Here is a 20,112-nt window from a genome sequence, read left to right on the forward strand (position 1 = left end):
CTAATCTTCGGAAACTTCTGAGCGCAATTCAAGATAAAGTGGTTGAGCTTCTTGACATGATGCAAATACAGAGTCCAAGTCTAGTATATGCAGGGCAGAGTGGGCAGGACTATTGCCATTTAGCCTTTCAGTTTCGTAGACAGACTTACTCCACATTGCTCTCAGACTGATGTTTGATAGCTGTTGAATGTTACACCTGCTTTAGTAATTCTTGCACAAGTTTTGTCATCAATATAGATAGCTCCAGAATGTGCTACTGAGATAAGTAAACTTACCCACTGCTGACAGGTTCTGGTCATGGTTGGGGATAGGGCTTCCCTGGAGCTGGCTAGTTTATTATTTCAGTTTTTTCATGCTGATCATAAGGCCAAACCAATTTCAGGCATCAGGTCTGCATGCAGACAAGACTTTCGTCCGTGAGTCTGGTTCCCACAGATGAAAGGGTTGCATCAAACCTGCTGTCCCACATTTAAAAGAACAAAAATATATGGGTCCAACACAAGTAGAAAAAAATGCTTATTGTTTTCTAATTTCTTATGTAATGTTGTGTAGGTGATGAGAAGTAAATTGAGCAAAAGTTGATGAATGTATTTATCCAAATTAATTCCATTTTAAAGATTGAAGTGATTATCATGATGATTTTAATAAAAGATAAATTACAATCTATTATTGTTTTGACTTCCTGAGGGTTGATATTTCAGGTTTTCATTCCCTACTGACAGAAGGTTTGGGAACCAGAGGACTCATGTTTAAAGTAAATGGCAAAAGAATCTAAGGCAACATGTGGAAAATCTTTCATTTAAAGATAGACAATGTTAGTATCTAAAATGTAATGAGTGTGTGATGGAGATAGATTCAATCATGGCATTGAAAAGGAAATTGGATAGTTATCTGAAGAGAAAAAAATGTGGGGCTATAAGAAATAAGAAATAGGAGCAGGAGTAGGCCATCTAGCCCCTCAAGCCTGCCCTGCCATTCAATAAGGTCATGGCTGAACTGTCACGGCTCAGTTCCACTTTCCCGCCCTCTCCCCATAACCCTTAATCCCCTTGCCTATCAAAAACCTATCAACCCGTGTCTTAAATATATTTAGCGAGGCAGCCTCCACCACTAACGGGCAGAGAATTCCAGAGATTCACCACCCTTTGAGTGAAGAAGTTCCTCCTCAACTCCGTTCTAAACCACCCCCCCTTTATCTTGAAGCTGTGCCCTCTAGTCCTACTGTCCTTTCTGAGCGGGAAGAGCCCCTCCACCTCTATCCTATCCATCCCATTCATCATCTTATATGTCTCAATGAGATCTCCCCTCATTCTTCTAAACTCTAACGAGTACAAGCCTAGTTTATTCAGCCTCTCCTCATAGTTCAACCCCCTCAACTCCGGTATCAGCCTAGTAAACCTCCTCTGCACTCCCTCCAAGGCCAAAATATCCTTGTGTAAGTGCGGCGACCAAAACTGCACACAGTACTTCAGCTGCGGCCTCACCAGTGCCCTGTACAGTTGCAGCAAGACCTCCCTACTTTTATATTCAATCCCCCTCGCTATGAAGGCCAGCATCCCATTCGCCTTCCTGACCACCTGCTGCACCTGCAGGCTGGGTTTTTGCAACTCATGCACAAGGACCCCGAGGTCCCTCTGCACCGTCGCCTGCTGCAGTTTTTCACCATGTAAGTAATAGTCCTTCCTACCATTTTTCCTACCAAAGTGGACAACTTCACACTTGCCAACATTAAATTCCATTTGCCAGTTCCTGGCCCATTCGCCCAGCCTATCTAGATCCTTCTGCAGACTCTCCACACAATTTGCCGTTCCACCAATCTTGGTGTCATCTGCAAATTTCGACACCATACACTCGGTTCCCTCCTCCAGATCATCTATATAAATGGTAAATAGCTGAGGCCCCAGCACCGACCCCTGGGGCACTCCACTAGTCACCAACCGCCAATCTGAATAGCACCCGTTGACCCCCACTCTCTGCCTCCTATTTGACAGCCAATCCCCTATCCACACTAACACCCTACCCCCAACTCCATGTCCCTTGACCTTCTGTAATAACCTCTTGTGCGGCACCTTGTCAAACGCCTTCTGAAAATCAAGAAAGACCACATCCACCAGCTCTCCTCTATCCACCACCCTAGACACATCCTCATACAACTCCAATAAATTCATCAGACACAACTTCCCCTTAACAAAACCATGCTGCGTCTGCTCTATCAAACAATTCTCCTCAAGATGCCTCGCTATTTCCTCCTTGATGACGGATTCTAACATTTTACCTACAACAAACGTTAAACTAACCGGCCTATAATTCCCTGCCTTTTGCCTGCCACCCTTCTTAAACAACGGCGTAACATTAGCTGTTTTCCAATCTTCCAGCACTTCCCCGGAATCCAGCGACGTTTGGAAAATAATCATCAAGGCATCCACTATCACCTCCGCCATTTCTTTCAGAACCCTTGGATGCATTCCATCCGGTCCTGGGGACTTGTCCACAATCAGTCCCTCCAGTCTGTCGAGCACTGCCTCTCTAGTAACAATAATGTCATTCAGGCCCTCCACTCCTACCATCTTTCCATCGCTAACACCCGGCAAACTATTCACGTCCTCCTCCGTGAAGACCGAAACAAAAAAGTTATTCAAGGCCTCAGCCATTTCCCCAACCCCTACCACTAAGTCCCCCCTTTTCCTTTTCCCTATGGGGAAAAGGAATATCTAAACTGCACCTGTAGGGAGTTAGGACAGGCAAAAGTGGCCAAATGATCTCCTCGTTTACTATAAATATTCTATTGTGTTGTGAGAGCAGTGTATTCAAAATTGGTGCCTTTAAAAAATAAGACACAGCACAACAGGAAATGAGCATTATCTGCCAGTGTAATTGCTATTTCTCTGAATGACACAAAGTTTAAATTTCAAACCTTTATACAGAACTTGCAAAACGTCTACTTGTGCAGACAGGATCCTCCTAACTGGAACCCGGATTGGACACAGTACCAAACTAATGCAACATTACAAGTTACTTCAGGCAACAATAAGAAGCCCAACAGAACACTGGCACTTTATATGTCCTCTCAACATTTAAAAAGCATTTAAAGTGTCAGCTTACAAGGCTATGGACCAAGTATTGGAAAATATGTTTATAATTGATAGGTGCTTGATGGTTAGCGCAGATATGATGGGCCGAAGGGCCTCTCACTATGCTGTAAAACTCTATGGGCAGGATTTTACGGACTCAAGCGAGGTTAGAAAATCCCAACCAAGGTCAACGGACATTTCCAATGCCTGCCCCTTGCCTGCTCCAATTCAATGACAGGTGGGGCAGTAGAATTCTGTGTATGACTCTAAGCAACTTCTCTTTAGCTTGGTACCTTGAACTGATGGTGTTCTATGAAACACTCAGTTTTGAAACCGCCAAGTCCGGTTTTTGAAAATAAGTCACAAGACAGAAAAGTATTCCATTCATGTTAATCAGATCCCTTGATGAGGAAGAAAAACCAAAAAAAAGGAGAAAAATTGATTCTGGTATTTGTTCCAGGACTGAGCTGTGGATGGGTATCAGACTCTATTGCTTGGACAGGAATACCAGTAAGAAGGTTCAAGTGTTTTTTTTGAAAGGCTTTATCAGCATGAGGGATAGACTGAAAAAACAACATGCAAATTTGTGGAGTGTGTACACACTATATGTGTACATACTCATAATTCAATCTTACTTATCGTACCTTGGGAAAGAACTGAGCATTATTTAACATGGGATAGAATTTCTTCATGACTTAGGATACAGTCAACAGAAAATAATGTAGCTGATGTTTGGAGGGAAAATTAACTAATTCCTACGTGGAATAAAAACAATAACATACAACATGTCACAGGCGAGTAATCAAAAAAAAAATGACAGTTACAAAAGGAGACATTCAGAGAGATAACCTTAAGCTTAGTCAGAGGTATTTTTATAAGAGGCATTTTAAAGGATGAGAGAAGTACAAGTCATTTCAGAGCTTAGTGTGGAGACAACTGAATCACAAAGTAATGGTGTGATGAAAATTGGAAATGTGCAAAAGCCCAGAGATCTCAAAGGGTAGGGCCAGAGGTGCTTAGAGATGTAGATGGAGGTATTTGAAAATAAGAATGGGAATGTTAAATTCAAGGTATTGCTGGACCAGGAGCCAATCTTGGTCAGCAAAGAGGCAACAGGTGAATGGGGCTTGTAAGTTAAGGAATGGGCAACAGGGTTTTGGGCAAGGCCAAGGTTATGGAGGATGCAAGGTGGGAAGTTGGCCAGGAGCGCATTGGAACAGTTGGATCTATAGATAATGAAAGCATTGATGAGCTGAGACAGGGACAGAGACAGGTGATGTTACAGTGGTGGAAATAGGAAGTCATATGGTAGAAATGGGGTCAGAAATTCTCATTGCTGGCTCAAACAGTAGCAAATGGTCTAGATCTGATATAGAACGGCCTTTTAGCGGTTGGAAGTGGGGAAGTAATCTGGATGGCTTTTGCTTGTCCCAATAATATTATAATGAAGTATCAGCCCAGCAACTGGTTAATTGATGGTGCTTATGATCGAGAGATGCCTGTCACTGCAAACCTGATTTTAAGTAACCGAAAGAACAGAAGCAAATGGGAGGGCAAGCAATGTAATGACTGAATTTGTGCAGTCTCAATTTTGAAAATTCCTGTACACATTGCTTAGTCACTTGAGTTCAGCAATCCTTATTCAAGTCAAAGGAAGTCATCAGAAATTTGTGTGTGCAAGAATTAAAATTATAGCTTCTTGCTAAAGAGTTTAAACAGGTCTAGCAAGAGAGGAAATAATTCTTAGATGGTTAATGTGACCACAATATTTTAATTGAAGAGCAATTAGTAGGGTACCCAAACTACTGCCTAAAGTCAATGGAAGGTCACAAGCTTTAACTTGTCCGCTCCCTGAAATCCAAGCAATTCAACTCCATTTCAACTTGTATTCTTCACTCTGCTAGTTTCCCCTGTTAGAATTTCTCAGTCCTGAGGTTTAGTAGATTCTTCTCAACTCTTGTCTGTCACTAGCCCTATATCTGTTCTAACACATATGCAAATTAATGGGTATATTTATTTGGACTTATCTTACCCTTTTTGAGGTTTCATAATGGATAGCTGAATGGTCCACAAAGAAAAAGTTTTTGGATACCCCTTGTCTTTCCAATAAAAAGCATACCCTCTTCCATATTAACCATATGGTCGAGGTTCCATTCTCTCAGTTAACTAAAGCAAGGAATGAAACAGAATACAAGAAAATAATGAAAGAAAACTAATAAGAGGTATTATCCAAAAGACACAAGGTAGGAGGCAAGTTTTTTGCTGAGGTACTAATGAAATACTAGCAAGACCAAGAACTCTTACACAGAGCATTCCAACCTCTTGCTGGACAGATGTGACAAATATAACTATCAATAGGGTCATCAGGAGGAGACAACTTACAAAATACATACAAAGGATAGTGTACCATTCAACTGTACAGGGTGCAAGTGAACACAAGTGTCTATATGTGGAAGATCCAACACCCCGATGATAACATTAGAAGTGCTAGGGAGACTAGAATAGTGCTGTTGTAATAATGCCAGGTGAGGGAAGAGATTATACAGCACTGTGATACAGAAAGATTATCAAATTTAGGATTTACATTAAGGCAATCAAATGTTTTGAAACATGGTTACTATTGTTATTTAGGCAAATATAACAGATTGTGCATTGAATCATGCTTCAAACAACAAATGAGATAAATGATGAATCAATCTCTTTTGGGGACTGTTGTCTACAAATGAACGTCAATTACATTTACATAAGTCTTTTTTTTGTCATATAGTAATGTGGGTTATTGCATCTGAACTGGCAGGCTGGAGCCTAAGTTTATCTTCAGAAAGACAGCACCTCCAATGATACAGTACTCCCTGAGTGCTACAATGAAGTATGCTGTTCAGCGTACAACAGTGTGGTGGCTCACCTTATACAACAAGAGTTAACATGAAATTACTTCTTATGCACAAAATTAGATGGAAAACAGATGGTTAAGAGTCCATAAACTGAGGGAGCCCTTGATCCAAAAGCACAATGCTCATGATGCCCACAAGACAGTCAAGTGTGCCCAATATGAAATTCCTTAGTGTGCAGTTGATTTACTCAAATATTGGAAAGTGAAAAGATGGAGAATTTCTATTTTAGAAGAATGGACAATATAACCAGAGTTCCTTTTAAATAGGATTTTTAATTCCTTTTAAATAGCTTTTAAAAGATGAAGGAAACTATCAAGTCCATTGTCCTGTGCCAGTCAAAAACAGCTTTTCAGCCTACTTCCACACTTTGACCGCTCTACCATGGGAAACAGGATCTTCTTTACTCTATCTAGGCCCATTATTATTTTGTGCCCCTCAATTACATCTCCATTTAGCCTTTCAGAGAAACCAATGTTGGCCTATCCAATTGCCAAAACCTTGCTGCCCTTTATGTTGGTGGGAAGTCACGTTGCTGTCGACGGTGCACTCTGCTGTGGGTTTCCTGGCAGCAAGGTGCAAGGTGTGTTCTCAACAGGAAATCCCATTGGCAATGGCGGGATGGTAAAAATTTTGCTGCCAATGGGCAGTGTGCCATTTCCTGCCACAAAACATGCTGCAGAGGGGAAGGAAAATCGCACCCAACCTTTCCTTATAGCAGAATTCTTCCACTTCTGACAACATTCATGTACATCACCTCTGCATTCTCTCTAATGCAATCATATCAAATTAATTATGACCTAAATAGTGCTTTTTTAATTGTTGCAACGTATCTGCCCTCATCATACCCTGAGATGAGAGTGATACAGATGTGGCCAGCACTTATTGCCCTGGGGAGATGGTGGGAGAACTGCTACAATTCATATGGTGAAAGTGCATCTACAGTGCTGTTAAGAAGAGAGTTCCAGGATTTTGAACCAGTGACAGTGAAAGAACGGTGACATAGTTCGAAATCAGAAAAGTGTGCAGGCATGCAACTTGATTGATTGATTTATTACAATACTTTTGACTGTATCTCAATACATGTGACAATAATAAATCGATCAACTTGGAGGGAGACTTGCAGGTAGTAGTGTTTTGTTGTGTCTGCTGGATTTGTTGTTCTTGGTGGTATAAGTCATAAGTTTGGAAGGTGCTATCAAAGAAGTGTTAGCAAATTGCTGTACTGTGGATGGTACAAACTGGTGTCACTGGGCATTGGTGATGGAGGGAGTGAATTTCTAAAATGGTGGAGTAGTGCCAATCAAGCGGGCTTCTTTGTCCTGTATGGTGCCAAGCTTCTTGAGTGTTGTTGGGGTTGCACTCACCAAGAGTGGAGGGTATTCCATCACTCTCCTGACTTGTACCTGGTGGACATGGACCAGTTTCGCAGAAATGCAAGGGGTAATCGCTCTCATCTCACTTCTGAAACAGCTCCTGTCCATGTTTGGACCATGGTTGTAATGAGATATGAGTTGAATAGCCTTAACAGAACCCAAACTAAGCATCAGTGAGCAGTCTTTTGCTGAGTAAGTGCCACTTGATAGCATTGTCGATTACATCTTCCATCTCTTTGCTGATGATTGACAGTAGATGCACAAGGAAGATCAGACATTTCCTATTTTTTGTGGATGCAACATACTTTAGCAATTGTACATATTGTGAAGTACTTGTGTGGCAGTCTGACTCGGGGTTTGACTAGTTCTGAAGCACATGTTTTACATACTGCAACTGGGATGCTTTCTAGGCCTATGGCCTTGGTTATGATCGTATTATTCCCATGTATCTACTTCTAGGTAGTAGAGATTGTGGGTTTGGAAGATACTGTGGAGGGAATCTTGATGAGTCATGCCCCAGTGCCTACATGGTTTCCTGCTATTAAATGGAGTGAATCACATGGTTGAAGACTGGGATCTGTCAATGGGAGGAACTAAACTGAATTAAAGATATTAAGAAACGTCTGCAGTATATTTCCCACCCCAAAAAGCCATTAAGGAAGTTGAAAAGACACAGTGCAGTACCTAAGCAAGGAACCATATGGCAGGCAGATGTCCATTGCCTACTGTTAAGAAATGGCAATAAAAATGAAAAAAAAAGCAAGAAATCCAATAATTGGGAATGTGTTCTGGTGGTTGTGTGTTTAAAGGAGAACAAACTATTCCAAAATGGAAACAGGTTGACTGGGTTGGTGGAACTAGGGTTTTGATATGCTGAATAGCCTGGCAACACTGAACAGATGCTCACCTAAGGCAAGTTGGTAACAATGGAGAATAGGATGTTAAAAGTTCAAAAAAAGATGAGGATGAATTTCAAACTTACAATCTAAAAGATGAACTCACATCAGAGTATAAGAGTGACTTCTGAGATGGTTATTTCAGATAAGGGAAGATAAGGAAAACAGCACATGAGAAGCAAGTTCTCTCAATGCAAGAGAGCTATTTTGAGACTGCAGCCCACAGTAGGAAGCTTTGTCAACTCTCAACAAACTGTGCCTGAAGAATGCCTATTTGAGAAGTCAGTTGTTTCAATCCTTAAACAGAAGCAACCCTAAAAGATATAAATGCCTGGTTTGGTAACTATTGCTGAATTCTGCTTATAGTTGGGATGTTGTTCGGGAAAGTTTAGCTCTGGGACTAGAAAAATTGAGGGATTTGGAACTGGATAATTTTAAAGATACCATGTATAACTATTAATACAATTAAGTGGGCTTTTTAGTTGATTTTCTTGTGTTGTGCTACTTAATATACAGTTATTTTGTTTAAAATCATCACAAAAACATCTGGGACATCCTTCACTGATCTTCACATCTTTCCTCACATTATACCAAATTTTAAAATACAGTCGAGAGCAGGCATTCCAAGTTTCCATTCCAGGATTTGGAATACCCTAGCATTTACCATCAGCTGTGCTCTTAACATCATTCAAACCTTGCATATGTATTAATAGCTTGACAATAGATGTCTTCATTACCACTTGGAACAAATCTTCCAAACTAAAATCATCTTCCTTGTCTAAGCCATAACAAAATATTATACAGGAGTGTCTGAAACTATTACAATTCATACAGTTCTGGCACTCACTTGCTAAATAACTTCCCGAAAGGCAAATTCAAAGATTTTGTTCTATTTGGTAAATCAAAAACCTTCAAATGTGAACCAGAGTAAACCAAAAGTGTAATGAAGCAACAAGGAAAGCTACCTGCGCAGGAGTTGGGAATAGAATTTTGTTTTTATTATATAATTTAACAAGGTTGACCAAGGTCAAAACATTTTGCTGGATCCAACTTTGTTCACTGCCATTAGTAGCAGTATTGTCCACAAGATGCAGTCCAGCAACCAATCAAGATTTTTTTCCACAATATCTTCCAACCCACAATCTCCACCACCTAAAAGGACAAAGTAGATGCATGGGAATATTACAGTCAGCAAATTTCTCCCCAAGTTAAACACCATCATGACTTGTAAATATATCACTGTTACTTCACTGTTGATGGCTCAAAATCCTGGTATCTAATAAGCACTGTGGGTGTACCTACACCACATGGAATTCAGCGGGTTCAAGAAGGCAGCTCACCACAAACAACAATAAGATATGGGAAATACATGCTGGCCTTGCAGATGACACTTAATCCTATGAACAAATAAAAGAAAGTTATACAAAAGGTTTCTTCCTCCAGAGTAGAATATTTTAACTTTTGCTTCTCTTCAGTTTTCACCTGCTATTGGAATATTAATTCAATAAATAGAAACTTACTGGGAGATACATTCTGTACTTCTGCACAGGATTGAGGTTTTTAACATGGATAAACTCAAAATGGGTAGACTCAGTCTCTCAAAGTTCCAGAAAGATGCTGTAGTCATTGGGTTGTGAACAATTGCAGTGTAAACTTCTAAAATAAAAGTGAGCTGGCACCAAGAATAGCTAATCAACATGTATAACTCTTTTTCAGAACTCTGAAGAGTCATACGGGCTTGAAATATTCGCTGTGTTTCTCTTCCACAGATGCTGCTAATCCTGAGTTTTTCCAGTATTTTCTGTTTAGATTTTCAGCATCTATGCTATTTTGCTTTTATAACGAACCAACCGTTATACATAATGCAAGGTTAATGTAATTCATGCTGCCGTGGGGAAGAGGGCAGGAGAAGCCATGTCTGCAATTAGGTTACAGGTTCCCCTATAAAATCAATGCCTCTCGCAGACAGCAGTTCTGTGTGGTCCACAGAGAGAAAGATTTGTCTCTACAAGCTATGACAGCTGGATGTGGTTCTGAGAGATTTGCCCTGGTATGGCCAGAGGGAGGAAGAAACATCACAACAGGCTTTACTGCTAATGGTTAATTTAAGGAAATTTCCGAAAATTGAGGAAAGCTCACTTGATGTTACTAACCGACAAAATGGGGAATGAAAAACCATTGAAAGCTGTGGATTGTTCACTGAAAGAACTGTGATTCACTGGAGAGTGAAATGGGTGATACGTATAAAGCAGAATGTCACTTTCTGCAGGCTAAAGTGGAAGTTCCCTACAAAAAAAAGTGTTCAGTCAACAGTATTTTTTTAGTCATCTGTTGCAGTAAAGGTTTTAAACCGTCAAATCTTGTGTCATTCTTTCAGCTAATGATACGAAGTTCAAATCTCGTTTTAATTTTGAATCATAGAATCCCTATAATGCAGAAAGAGGCCATTCGGCCCACTGAGCCTGCACCAATAACAATCTCACCCAGGCCTTATCCCCTTAACCCCATGTAGTTAGCGTGCTCATCACCCTGACACTAAGGGACAATTTACCATAGCTAATCAATCTAGACCACACACCTTTGGACTGTGGGAGGAAACCAGAGCACTTGGAGGAAACCGACAGACATGGGGAGAATGTGCAAACTCCACACAGTCACCCAAGTTTGGAATTGAACTCGGGGCACTGATGCTGTAATGCAGCGCTGCTAATCACTATGCCACCACGCCAGCCAACTCAGGTTACTGGTCTCTTCAGAGATCATAATGTTGATGAATTGATCTTAAGAATTGAGAGACTTGACAGGCTATTTCAGAGTGGCAGTGAAGAGCCAACCACATTGCTGAGGATCTGGAGTCACACAGAGGCCAGAAGGAGTAAGGGTGGCAAATTTTCTTCCTGAAAGGACATTAGCGAACCAGATGTGCTTTTATGACAATCTTGCAATTCTATGGTCACCATTACTGATACCAGCTCGCTATTTCAGATTTATTTAGCTAAATAAATTTAATTTCTCCAGACTCTCTGGTGGGATTTGAATTCATGTCTCCAGATCATTGTCCACACCTCTGAATGAACATTTCAGTGACTTAGCTTCCGTGCTACCATGTCTAATTGTAAGTATCTTCCTGCAATAATGAGCTGGTAAATGTATTATTCCAGCAGACCAAAATACAAAAGATTGATTATAACTTTGAAGAGAAGCTGAGGTGACAAGAATGGATTAGTCCAATATTGTGAATGATGTGTAGACAACCGATTGAAATGATCATTGGAAATAAAAACAGAAAATGCTGGAAATACTCAGCAGGTCTGGCAGTATCTGTAGATGGTAACCATGACGTGGAGATGCCGGCTTTGGACTGGGGTGAACAACAGTTAGAAGTCTCACAACACCAGATTAAAGTCATTAAGACTTTAACCTGGTGTTGTGAGACTTCTTACAGTATCTGTAGTGACAGCAGAGTTAATAGTTCAGGTTGGTGAGCTTTCATCAATGAGTGACAGGTATGTTTTTTAACTGGAAATGCTGCGAAAGGTAAAAAGTAACTGAGGCAGAATGATAACAATGAAGAGACTAAATAATGACCTGCGTCAGGTTTTACTACAAGCATGCTTGCTCTCTAAAATATGGGACAGGTAGAACATTTTCAATCTTGCATTAACTTAAAAAAAGGCAAACTGGAAACAAAAAAGCCTATAAACCTATTTTCTTGTAGATATGCAGTTGAATTATCAGCAAACTGTACAACATAAGGCTTGGGTTGAGAAGTGGTAAGTAACACTTGTGCCACAGAAGTGCCCAGCAATGGCCACCTCCGAAAAGATTTTTTAAAATCATTTTCCTTGATGTCTAGTGGCATTATCAATACTGAATCACCCACCTTCACCATCCTGGGGTTACCACAGAAACTCAACAGAATCAGCCACATTAATATTGCGGCACCAACAGCAGGTCAGAGGCTGGGTATTCAGCAATGAGTGACTGACCTCTTGACTCCCAAAGCATTTGTGCTATCTACAAGTGTGATAGAATACTCTCCATTGCATGGATGATTCCATCTTCAACAGCATTTAAGAAGCTGAAGACCAACCATTCATCAGCTTAAATATACACTGGCGCACAGTGGCTGCAGTGCATAACATTTGCAGCAACTTGCCAAGGCTTCTTCAAAGAGGACATCCTAGTCCATGACCTCTTTTACTTAGAAGAATAAGGGCTACAGGTGCATGGAAACAGTGCCACTTGCGAGTTCCCTCCAAGTCACACTGAAAGCTGAAATGCAAATATATCACCATTTCTTCATCATTGCTGGGTAAAAATCCAGAAACTTCCTACCTTTCAGCACTGTGGAGATTAATTAGATAGAATTAATAGATTGCAATGCAGAACTACAGGCCAAGCACTGTAAAATAGGATTAGTGTGGTCTGATCTTTGTTGCCGGACATGGACACAATAGGCTGAATGGCCTCCTTTACATCAACGAATCTACATGTCACCAGCTCGACTGCAGTGGTTCAAGACGGTGGCTCACTACCACCTTCTCAAAGGCAACTAGAGATGAAAACTAATTGTTGGTCGTCTCAACAATGCCCAAATCACATGAACAAATAAAAAACATAGTTATTCATGATATCCAAGCTAAAATGCAAAAGCGATCCATACTGTAACATAATGCTACAGACCAAGATATTTTACAATTTCACAGTAACTTCATTGCAGTGTTAATGTAAGCCTTACTTGTGAGTAATAAATAAGTAAACATTGGTCTCACCTTGCACTGGAAATCTGCTCCTTCTAATCTCATACAGCCAGAGCCATGAGTAATATCCCCATTTTCATCCTCTTCGATAATAGCAAAACAGTTTCCATTTGTTCTGTGTTATAAAATGAGAAATATTAGTCAAGTTGTTTTAAAGAATTGACAGGACTAAAGATGGAAACCTTGGCTGGTCGTGCAGGAAGGGAGAATATTGATTTTGAGGATCTGCAACAAGGGAGACAACATACACAACGATCCATAATGCAGGGCAGCAAACCTCCTCACATGTGGAGAACGTGATCCACTTAAGAATTTAGGGTGGAATATTACAGTCCCACACTGGCATGTTTGAAGGTCTGAGTGTCCACATGCTTGTGCGTACACATGGGGTAAGACGTGTAAAATGCAGCACATGACTTTCTTGCTGGTTACCTGCCTGTCTCTGACTTTGAGGGGGGGAATGCAAGTTAATGGCCATTTAACTGCCTTATCCCATCCCACTGCTATTTTAGTTGTGATGGGGGGGCCCTCGTCGAGCAAGTGAGTGGAAAGCTTCAGCTAAATGGGCCAGTGTCAGGCAAGGGAAGGGGATGGAGGAATTATATCCTCCAAAGGATTCTCTGTGCCCACTGGAGGCACTCTGCCCACCACAGTCACAACCTCCTTTAAACCTTTGGCCTCTCAGACCCAATCCCTCACTCCTTTTGCTGTGGCCTGCCAGTGGCTCGCAATTATCTTGAGTCTGGCTTCCATTAACTCCTCCTCTCCCCTTAGTGGGGGGATCAATGACTGGGGGCATAGATTTAAGATAAGGGGCAGGAGGTTTAGAGAGAATGTGAGAGAAAGCTTTTTCACTCTAAAGGTGGTGAGAATCTGGAACTCATTGCCGGAAAGGACAATGGAGGCAGAGATCCTCATAACCTTCAAGAAGTATTTAGGCATGTGGTTGTGATGCAAGACATGCAAGGCTATGGGTCAAATGCTGGAAATTGGGATTAGAATAGGTAGATGGTTTGCTTGTCTTTGATTGGTGCAGATTCAATGAGCCAAAGGAGCTTTTTCCTTGCCGTAGACCTCTACGACTGACTGTAATTCCAGCAATGGCCAATGTACAAACCTGGTGCTGCTGGGACCACAAAGCTGCTTGGAATTTCACCTGATGGGAGTGGAAATCTTGCCCTTAGCCAATTAATGCTCTGCCAAATGTTAAATGGCTGTAGGACAGCCAGTACAGCTGGGGATATGTTCCCTGCAGATTCTGCAGGGTGGAAAACATCACCACCTGAAAAATTGTGCCCTTGAAGCTTAAAAACTTACAACTGCAACAACAATGTCAATAATTCAATTGTAAAACATTTATCAGGTGTAAGCTTTTCCATATTCCTACCCATGTATGTGAAACTTAAACTGGACTCAGCCTATCCCAGCTCTGTGATATTTCCTTTCAAGTTATTTTAGTACAAACAACAATGACTACAAGATACCAAGTTTACAACATCCATAAAGATATTTCATTAAGTTGTAAAATGCTCAAAGCAAGTATCTACTATGCTGTTCAGTAGGTAAGCCGCACCTCATATTATTTAGTATTGTCATTCATACCCTTCTCAGCCTCAAAGTCGAACTGTAGAAACTCTGCAACTGGAATGTCAATTACTTGCTGTAACAGACTACATAGCACGGCTATTTATATGGCAGTACTGACAATAATAGTAGGGAAAATGTACATTTTGATTCCTTATTACGCATTCAAAGCTAGAGGTGAACTGATCCAGTAAACCAACAATCATCAGGCACACCTGCATAACCCAAAGCACAATACAGAGGGCAAAGTGGTTAAGGTTTTAATCACTGACTGGACAGTCTTACAGTAGTTAAACTTAACAAAAAATTGCATTTAAATACTGCTTCTAGCATTGTAACCATCCAATCACAGACTGGATATCAAGCAGTAGAAGAAATGGGGGAGGTGATTAAAGGCATGGTTAAACCAGAAAGTTGAGGAAGATTTCAAAGGAGACAACAGATGTAGCAAGAAGGGCAACCTAGTGAGAGAACTGCAGATTTTACAGCTAAATACTTGGCAGAATGGAAGAAGGCCAGAATCAGAAGAGAGGATATATATACCATGATTTTATGATGAAAGTAGAATATGTTCTAATAGGCAAACAGAGAATGAATTTGAGGCATGTAACCAAGCCTTTGTTCTCCAACATTCTTCACTAAAGCAAAACATTTTAAACACGTAACAGCAGTGGCATCCAGATGACCTTGTTTCTATCACTGTGCAATGGCTGCCCTGTCATACTGACAACATTATCTACAGCCCAAAAACCAAAACAAAAGCACACTGAGCAAAAATTAAGGATATAAGCTAGATTTGCTGCTGCTTGAAGTTAAAATAATAAATATCATTTTGCATTACTGAAATAAAACTCTTTGCCGCAGAGAAGACAGTGTCACACAATACTGGAAACTCTGCTATAACAAAGCTAAAACTGGCAAGTGACAACAGAAACATTCAAAGCCACAAACTGAAGTAGGAGTTAGCTGTACATTTTCAGCTCAGTAAAAGCTGTGCCAGAGGAACCACAGACCAGAGTTACACAAGCCATTAAAACACGTGGCTACCAGGACCATACCTATGAGATAAAAGAATAATTGCTCCATTTTTCTTTCCAATTGATTAATACTGTACAGGTTTTCACTACTCTTGAAGGAAAAGGGAAGATATTTCAATTACACTTCTTAAATGTGTAACTAATGGGTTTAGTGGTGGTGGACAACAATATTTTAATCTGTCCTGGCTAAACATCAAAAATGAAACAAAAATTCTAAAAGGAGCAATGCACAATGCTCATGACAAAATCATCTTTCTTATGGTTTCACTTACAGCTTTACCCGTGGAAACTGATTAGTATGTTTTTCTAGACAGTGCAATAACTTACTTGCATGTATTGTTTGCTTCATCAGTTGCACAGTGACCAGAGCAGTAACAATGAAGCCTTGGCTCTGCATCCTCAGGTGCTACTGTAGCACCATTTGCCTTCATGCCTGTTCCCATAAGCATGCTGTCGGGGTTTTGACCTTTATGAGAAAGAATAAAAATGGTTATTAAGGGAGTATAATACTGCAAGAATAGCATAGATTACACACAAATATTTACCGCTCCCCACCCCGAATACCGATGCCAAGGATCTCCTTCAATGCCATTGCATCAGGACAGTTTCACCTGATTAAAGGTGCTAAAACAATAGACTGTGTTGTTCTTGCTAAACAAAAGGCTCAGTGCTACTTACTTCTTGTGTAACACTGCACTTACATCTTAGGCTCAAGTACTGATGGTTAGAGGTCCATTACTAGTTGTGCAGTATTTCGAAACCAAGAGTTTGGGATAGCTTACAAGAAACATGATAGACAACATCAAGCTGTACAAATTGATGTTATATTTTCTTATGAAGTGTAGGTATGAATACACTACATAAGCTACCAGTAGAAACTGGACCAACAACCTAGACTTGATGAGTTCAAATCCATGGCAAGGTGGAACACTGAATTCAATCATTTTACGGGTTGATAGCAGGAACTGGTCATGAAATTTGCTAGATCATTGTTTTAAAAAATGTCTGCCTCCTCTTCTAATCTGACCTAGGTGACTCAGATCCATATTGTATGATTAACTCTTATTGCCCTTGGGGCAAATAGGGATGAGCAATAAATGCATCTGATGTCACCCACAGGATATAGAAAAGCCACGTGGTAAGACAAAAAGTCTAATTGCTTTTTTCAATCAGTCCTTTAACTACTCAACAAAAACTCACATTTAAGAAAATTTAAGACTCATCAGCTTTCCAAAAATACTTTTTATTCATTCAAGAGATGTGGGTGTCACTGACTATGCCAACATTTATTGCCCATCCCTTATGCCCTTAAGAGGCTGATGAGTTGCCATCCTGAACTGTTGCAGTCCATGCAGAGTAGGTCCACCAAGAGTGCTGTTAAGGAGAGAGTTCCAGAATTTTGGCCCAGTGACAGTGAAGGAATGGTCAGATATTTCCATGTCAGGATGGCTTGAAGGGGAACTTACAGTGGATGGTGTTCTCATGCATCTGTTGCCCTTGACTTTTTAGATGGTAGTGGTCACAAGTTTGGAAAGTGCTAAGTAAGGAGCCTTAGTGTCAAGCTTAAGTGCTTTTGGAGCTTCCAAGCAAAGAGAGAGTATTCCAAAACACTCCTGACTTATATTCAAACAGATTTTGAAATATGCACTAAATAAAGATCAGTGAAACATTTTCAATGAAATCAGCATTTGTATTTCAGGAAGTTTTGTTGCAATGAAATTAGCATCTTCATTGAAACAAAACTATTGGTGTCAGCCTTCTGTCTTGTAAGATGATGGCTTGACTCATGATATTAAGCATTGCCTGTTGTGGCTCAGAAGGCCTATTCTGGCTGATAGTCTCTGTAGCATCTGATGAAGAGGAAGACAGGGCTGAGAAGGTGCATGATTTGCTATTTTTTGGGTCCTCTTGTTGGCCAGTTGAGGTTTTGTTCCTGTTTGCCTCCTCGGATGCCCTTCCAAACAGTGAGCCTTAAGTGGCCTGAGCTATCAGTGATTGTCTCCCAGTTGTCAATGTCCATCAGTTTCATAATACATGAGCAGGTGCCTTGTAGCAGATGTATGGATGCTCAGGAGGCCATGACCCAGTGACCCACCATACTCTGTCTATATGGCTGTTATCCATTCAATGAATGTTGTCAAGCCAGTGCAGACTTTGCCTGCTTAGTAATGAGTGTATGCAGAAAGAATTAGTATGCTGAGGACCTCAAAGCTATGGTGACCTCGTCCTGCCAGGATACATCTGAGACAACAAAAGTGAAAACTATTCAGCCTTTTCTCTTGCCCAGCTTATGTAGTCTAGGTCTTACCACTGAGGAGGAGTGCACCAAGGATGAAGGTTTGGTAGATTTGCAGTGTTCTTTAGTCAGGCTGTCATTGTGCAGCTTTTGCAATACATGTGATGATTTCAGCATCAAGTTACAGATTACTGGCAATTGTGGTTGCCTAGACAAGTGAAGTTATCAAAAATCTCCAGCGTCAATTGTCACTGTTGCTAGACGGTGATATGACAACATCTTGGATCATCTCATTGGTCTTCCTGAAGCTGGTTATCAAACCAAGTCTTTACTGGCATGAGAGAATCTGTACATCTGCTTCTGCAGATCTTCGTTGGTATGGAATACTAATACAGCATCATCATTTTGGAGTAACTCTCTGATGAGGACTTTGCCTTAGACCTCAGGACATTTTCCATCAATTCTGGTGTGTAAACAGGCACATTTAGAGATGACCTGAAGGCATATGACAGCAGCAAAGAGAACATTATATGCCAGAGTGTTGACGCGGGAAAACAATCCTGTTTGACCCCGTTGAAAGGTTCTGATGTGACCCCGTCATAAGTGATCTTATCCATCACCTCATCATGGAAAGAAATTACACTGAGCAGCTTCACTGGGCAGCTTTTTTTTCAACAGCTTACATAGATTGTTTCTACTCACATGGTCTTGGTGAGATCAATGAGGGCAATATATAGTGTCTCCTTTTTTCTTAGCATTTCTCTTTCAGTTGCAAGATTGAGACGCTCAGGGACAGTTGACTCTCTTTTTCGGATTGTTGCTAACCAGAGATGCAGATTGAAAATTAGAAGCAAGCTAGTACACAGAAGTGGAAAGTATGCTAATCCTCCTGACCCACACACTAGACTTCATCACACTGAGCTGTCGAAGAGCACAGTCACCACAGTTAGTAGTTAATGGATCTCTTAATCCCCGTGTCATGGCTTTGAGCCCCACCTTGGGTGATGAAGTTATTTCTGATTTTTCACTCAATGACTTCAAGGGAATCAAAACAACTCACTTTGGCTAAAGGTTTGGCAATCTGTGTAAAAACAGGCCTAGTTACATAAATACAACTTATATCTAAAGTCTGGCTCAATTACTTAAACAAAAGTCATACAATATTAAACCCTAATTCAAATTGTTCTCCTGATTTGAAAATGCGGGTTTAAATCTGAGGAACGTAAGCTCAATTTCCTTCAAATTTGCCTGTTACAAAAGCTATGTAAAGTTGTTGATGTGGTAAAACAGATGTTTTAGGAAAGTAAATGCAAACTTTGTCACTGTTTGGTCCTATTGCGTGCCAGTTGCTCTTTTTTCCCCTCCAACCTCAGCTTCCAAAATATTATACACCAGAATACAAATATCTGCACCAGACACACACAATGAATAAACTAGGCTTGTACTCGTTAGAGTTTAGAAGAATGAGGGGAGATCTCATTGAGACGTATATGATGATGAATGGGATGGATAGGATAGAGGTGGAGAGACTCTTCCTGCTCAGAAAGGATAGTAGGACTAGGGGGCACAGCCTCAAGATAAAGGGGGGGGGCGGTTTAGATCGGAGTTGAGGAGGAACTTCTTCACTCAAAGGGTGGTGAATCTCTGGAATTCTCTGCCTGTTGAAGTGGTGGAGGCTGCCTCGCTAAATATTTTTAAGACACGGGTTGATGGGTTTTTGATAAGAGAGGGGATTAAGGGTTATGGGGAGAGGGCGGGAATGTGGAACTGAGCCACGATAGATCAGCCATGATCTTACTGAATGGCGGGGCAGGCTCGAAGGGCTAGATGGCCTACTCCTGCTCCTATTTCTTATGTTCTTATACATATCAATATCAATGAAGCACATCAAGTTAAAGTTTATTTATTAGTCACAAGTAAGGTTTACATTAATACTGCAATGAAGTTACTATGAAATTTCCTCAGTCACCACACTGTGGCGTCTGTTCAGGTCCATGCATCTAACCAGCACATCTTTCAGACTGAGGGGGGAAACCCGGAAGAAACCCACACAGATACGGGGAGAATATGTAAACTCCACACAGACTGTGACCAAAGCTGTGAATCGAATCTGGATCCCTGGCACTGAGAGGCAGCAGTGTTTAATCACTGTGCGACCATGCCTCCCTCATCAGAGCACTGCTTTCTGAAGCTCATGAAAAAACTGCAGATGTGTGGTCACAACTCTCTGGGTTACTGAGTGGCAGGACACGGGATAA

General features: G+C 40.8%; 1 protein-coding gene across 3 annotated transcripts in view; it reads right to left on the minus strand.

Annotated features, from left to right (window-relative positions):
- Positions 1–20,112, minus strand: part of bmpr1aa (bone morphogenetic protein receptor, type IAa) — a 225,358-nt gene that overhangs the window by 36,733 nt on the left and 168,513 nt on the right. For all 3 annotated transcript variants that reach the window (XM_080215778.1, XM_080215777.1, XM_080215776.1), the window contains 2 exons: positions 15,946–16,084; positions 13,010–13,112 (listed from right to left, as the gene is read on the minus strand). In XM_080215778.1, the coding sequence (XP_080071904.1) occupies positions 13,010–13,112; positions 15,946–16,084 (242 nt within the window). The remainder of the gene's footprint in view (positions 1–13,009; positions 13,113–15,945; positions 16,085–20,112) is intronic.

This window comes from Carcharhinus amblyrhynchos, chromosome 31 (genome assembly GCF_965287045.1).
Source record: "Carcharhinus amblyrhynchos chromosome 31, sCarAmb.v2.hapA, whole genome shotgun sequence".
NCBI classification, from domain to species: Eukaryota; Metazoa; Chordata; class Chondrichthyes; order Carcharhiniformes; family Carcharhinidae; genus Carcharhinus; species Carcharhinus amblyrhynchos.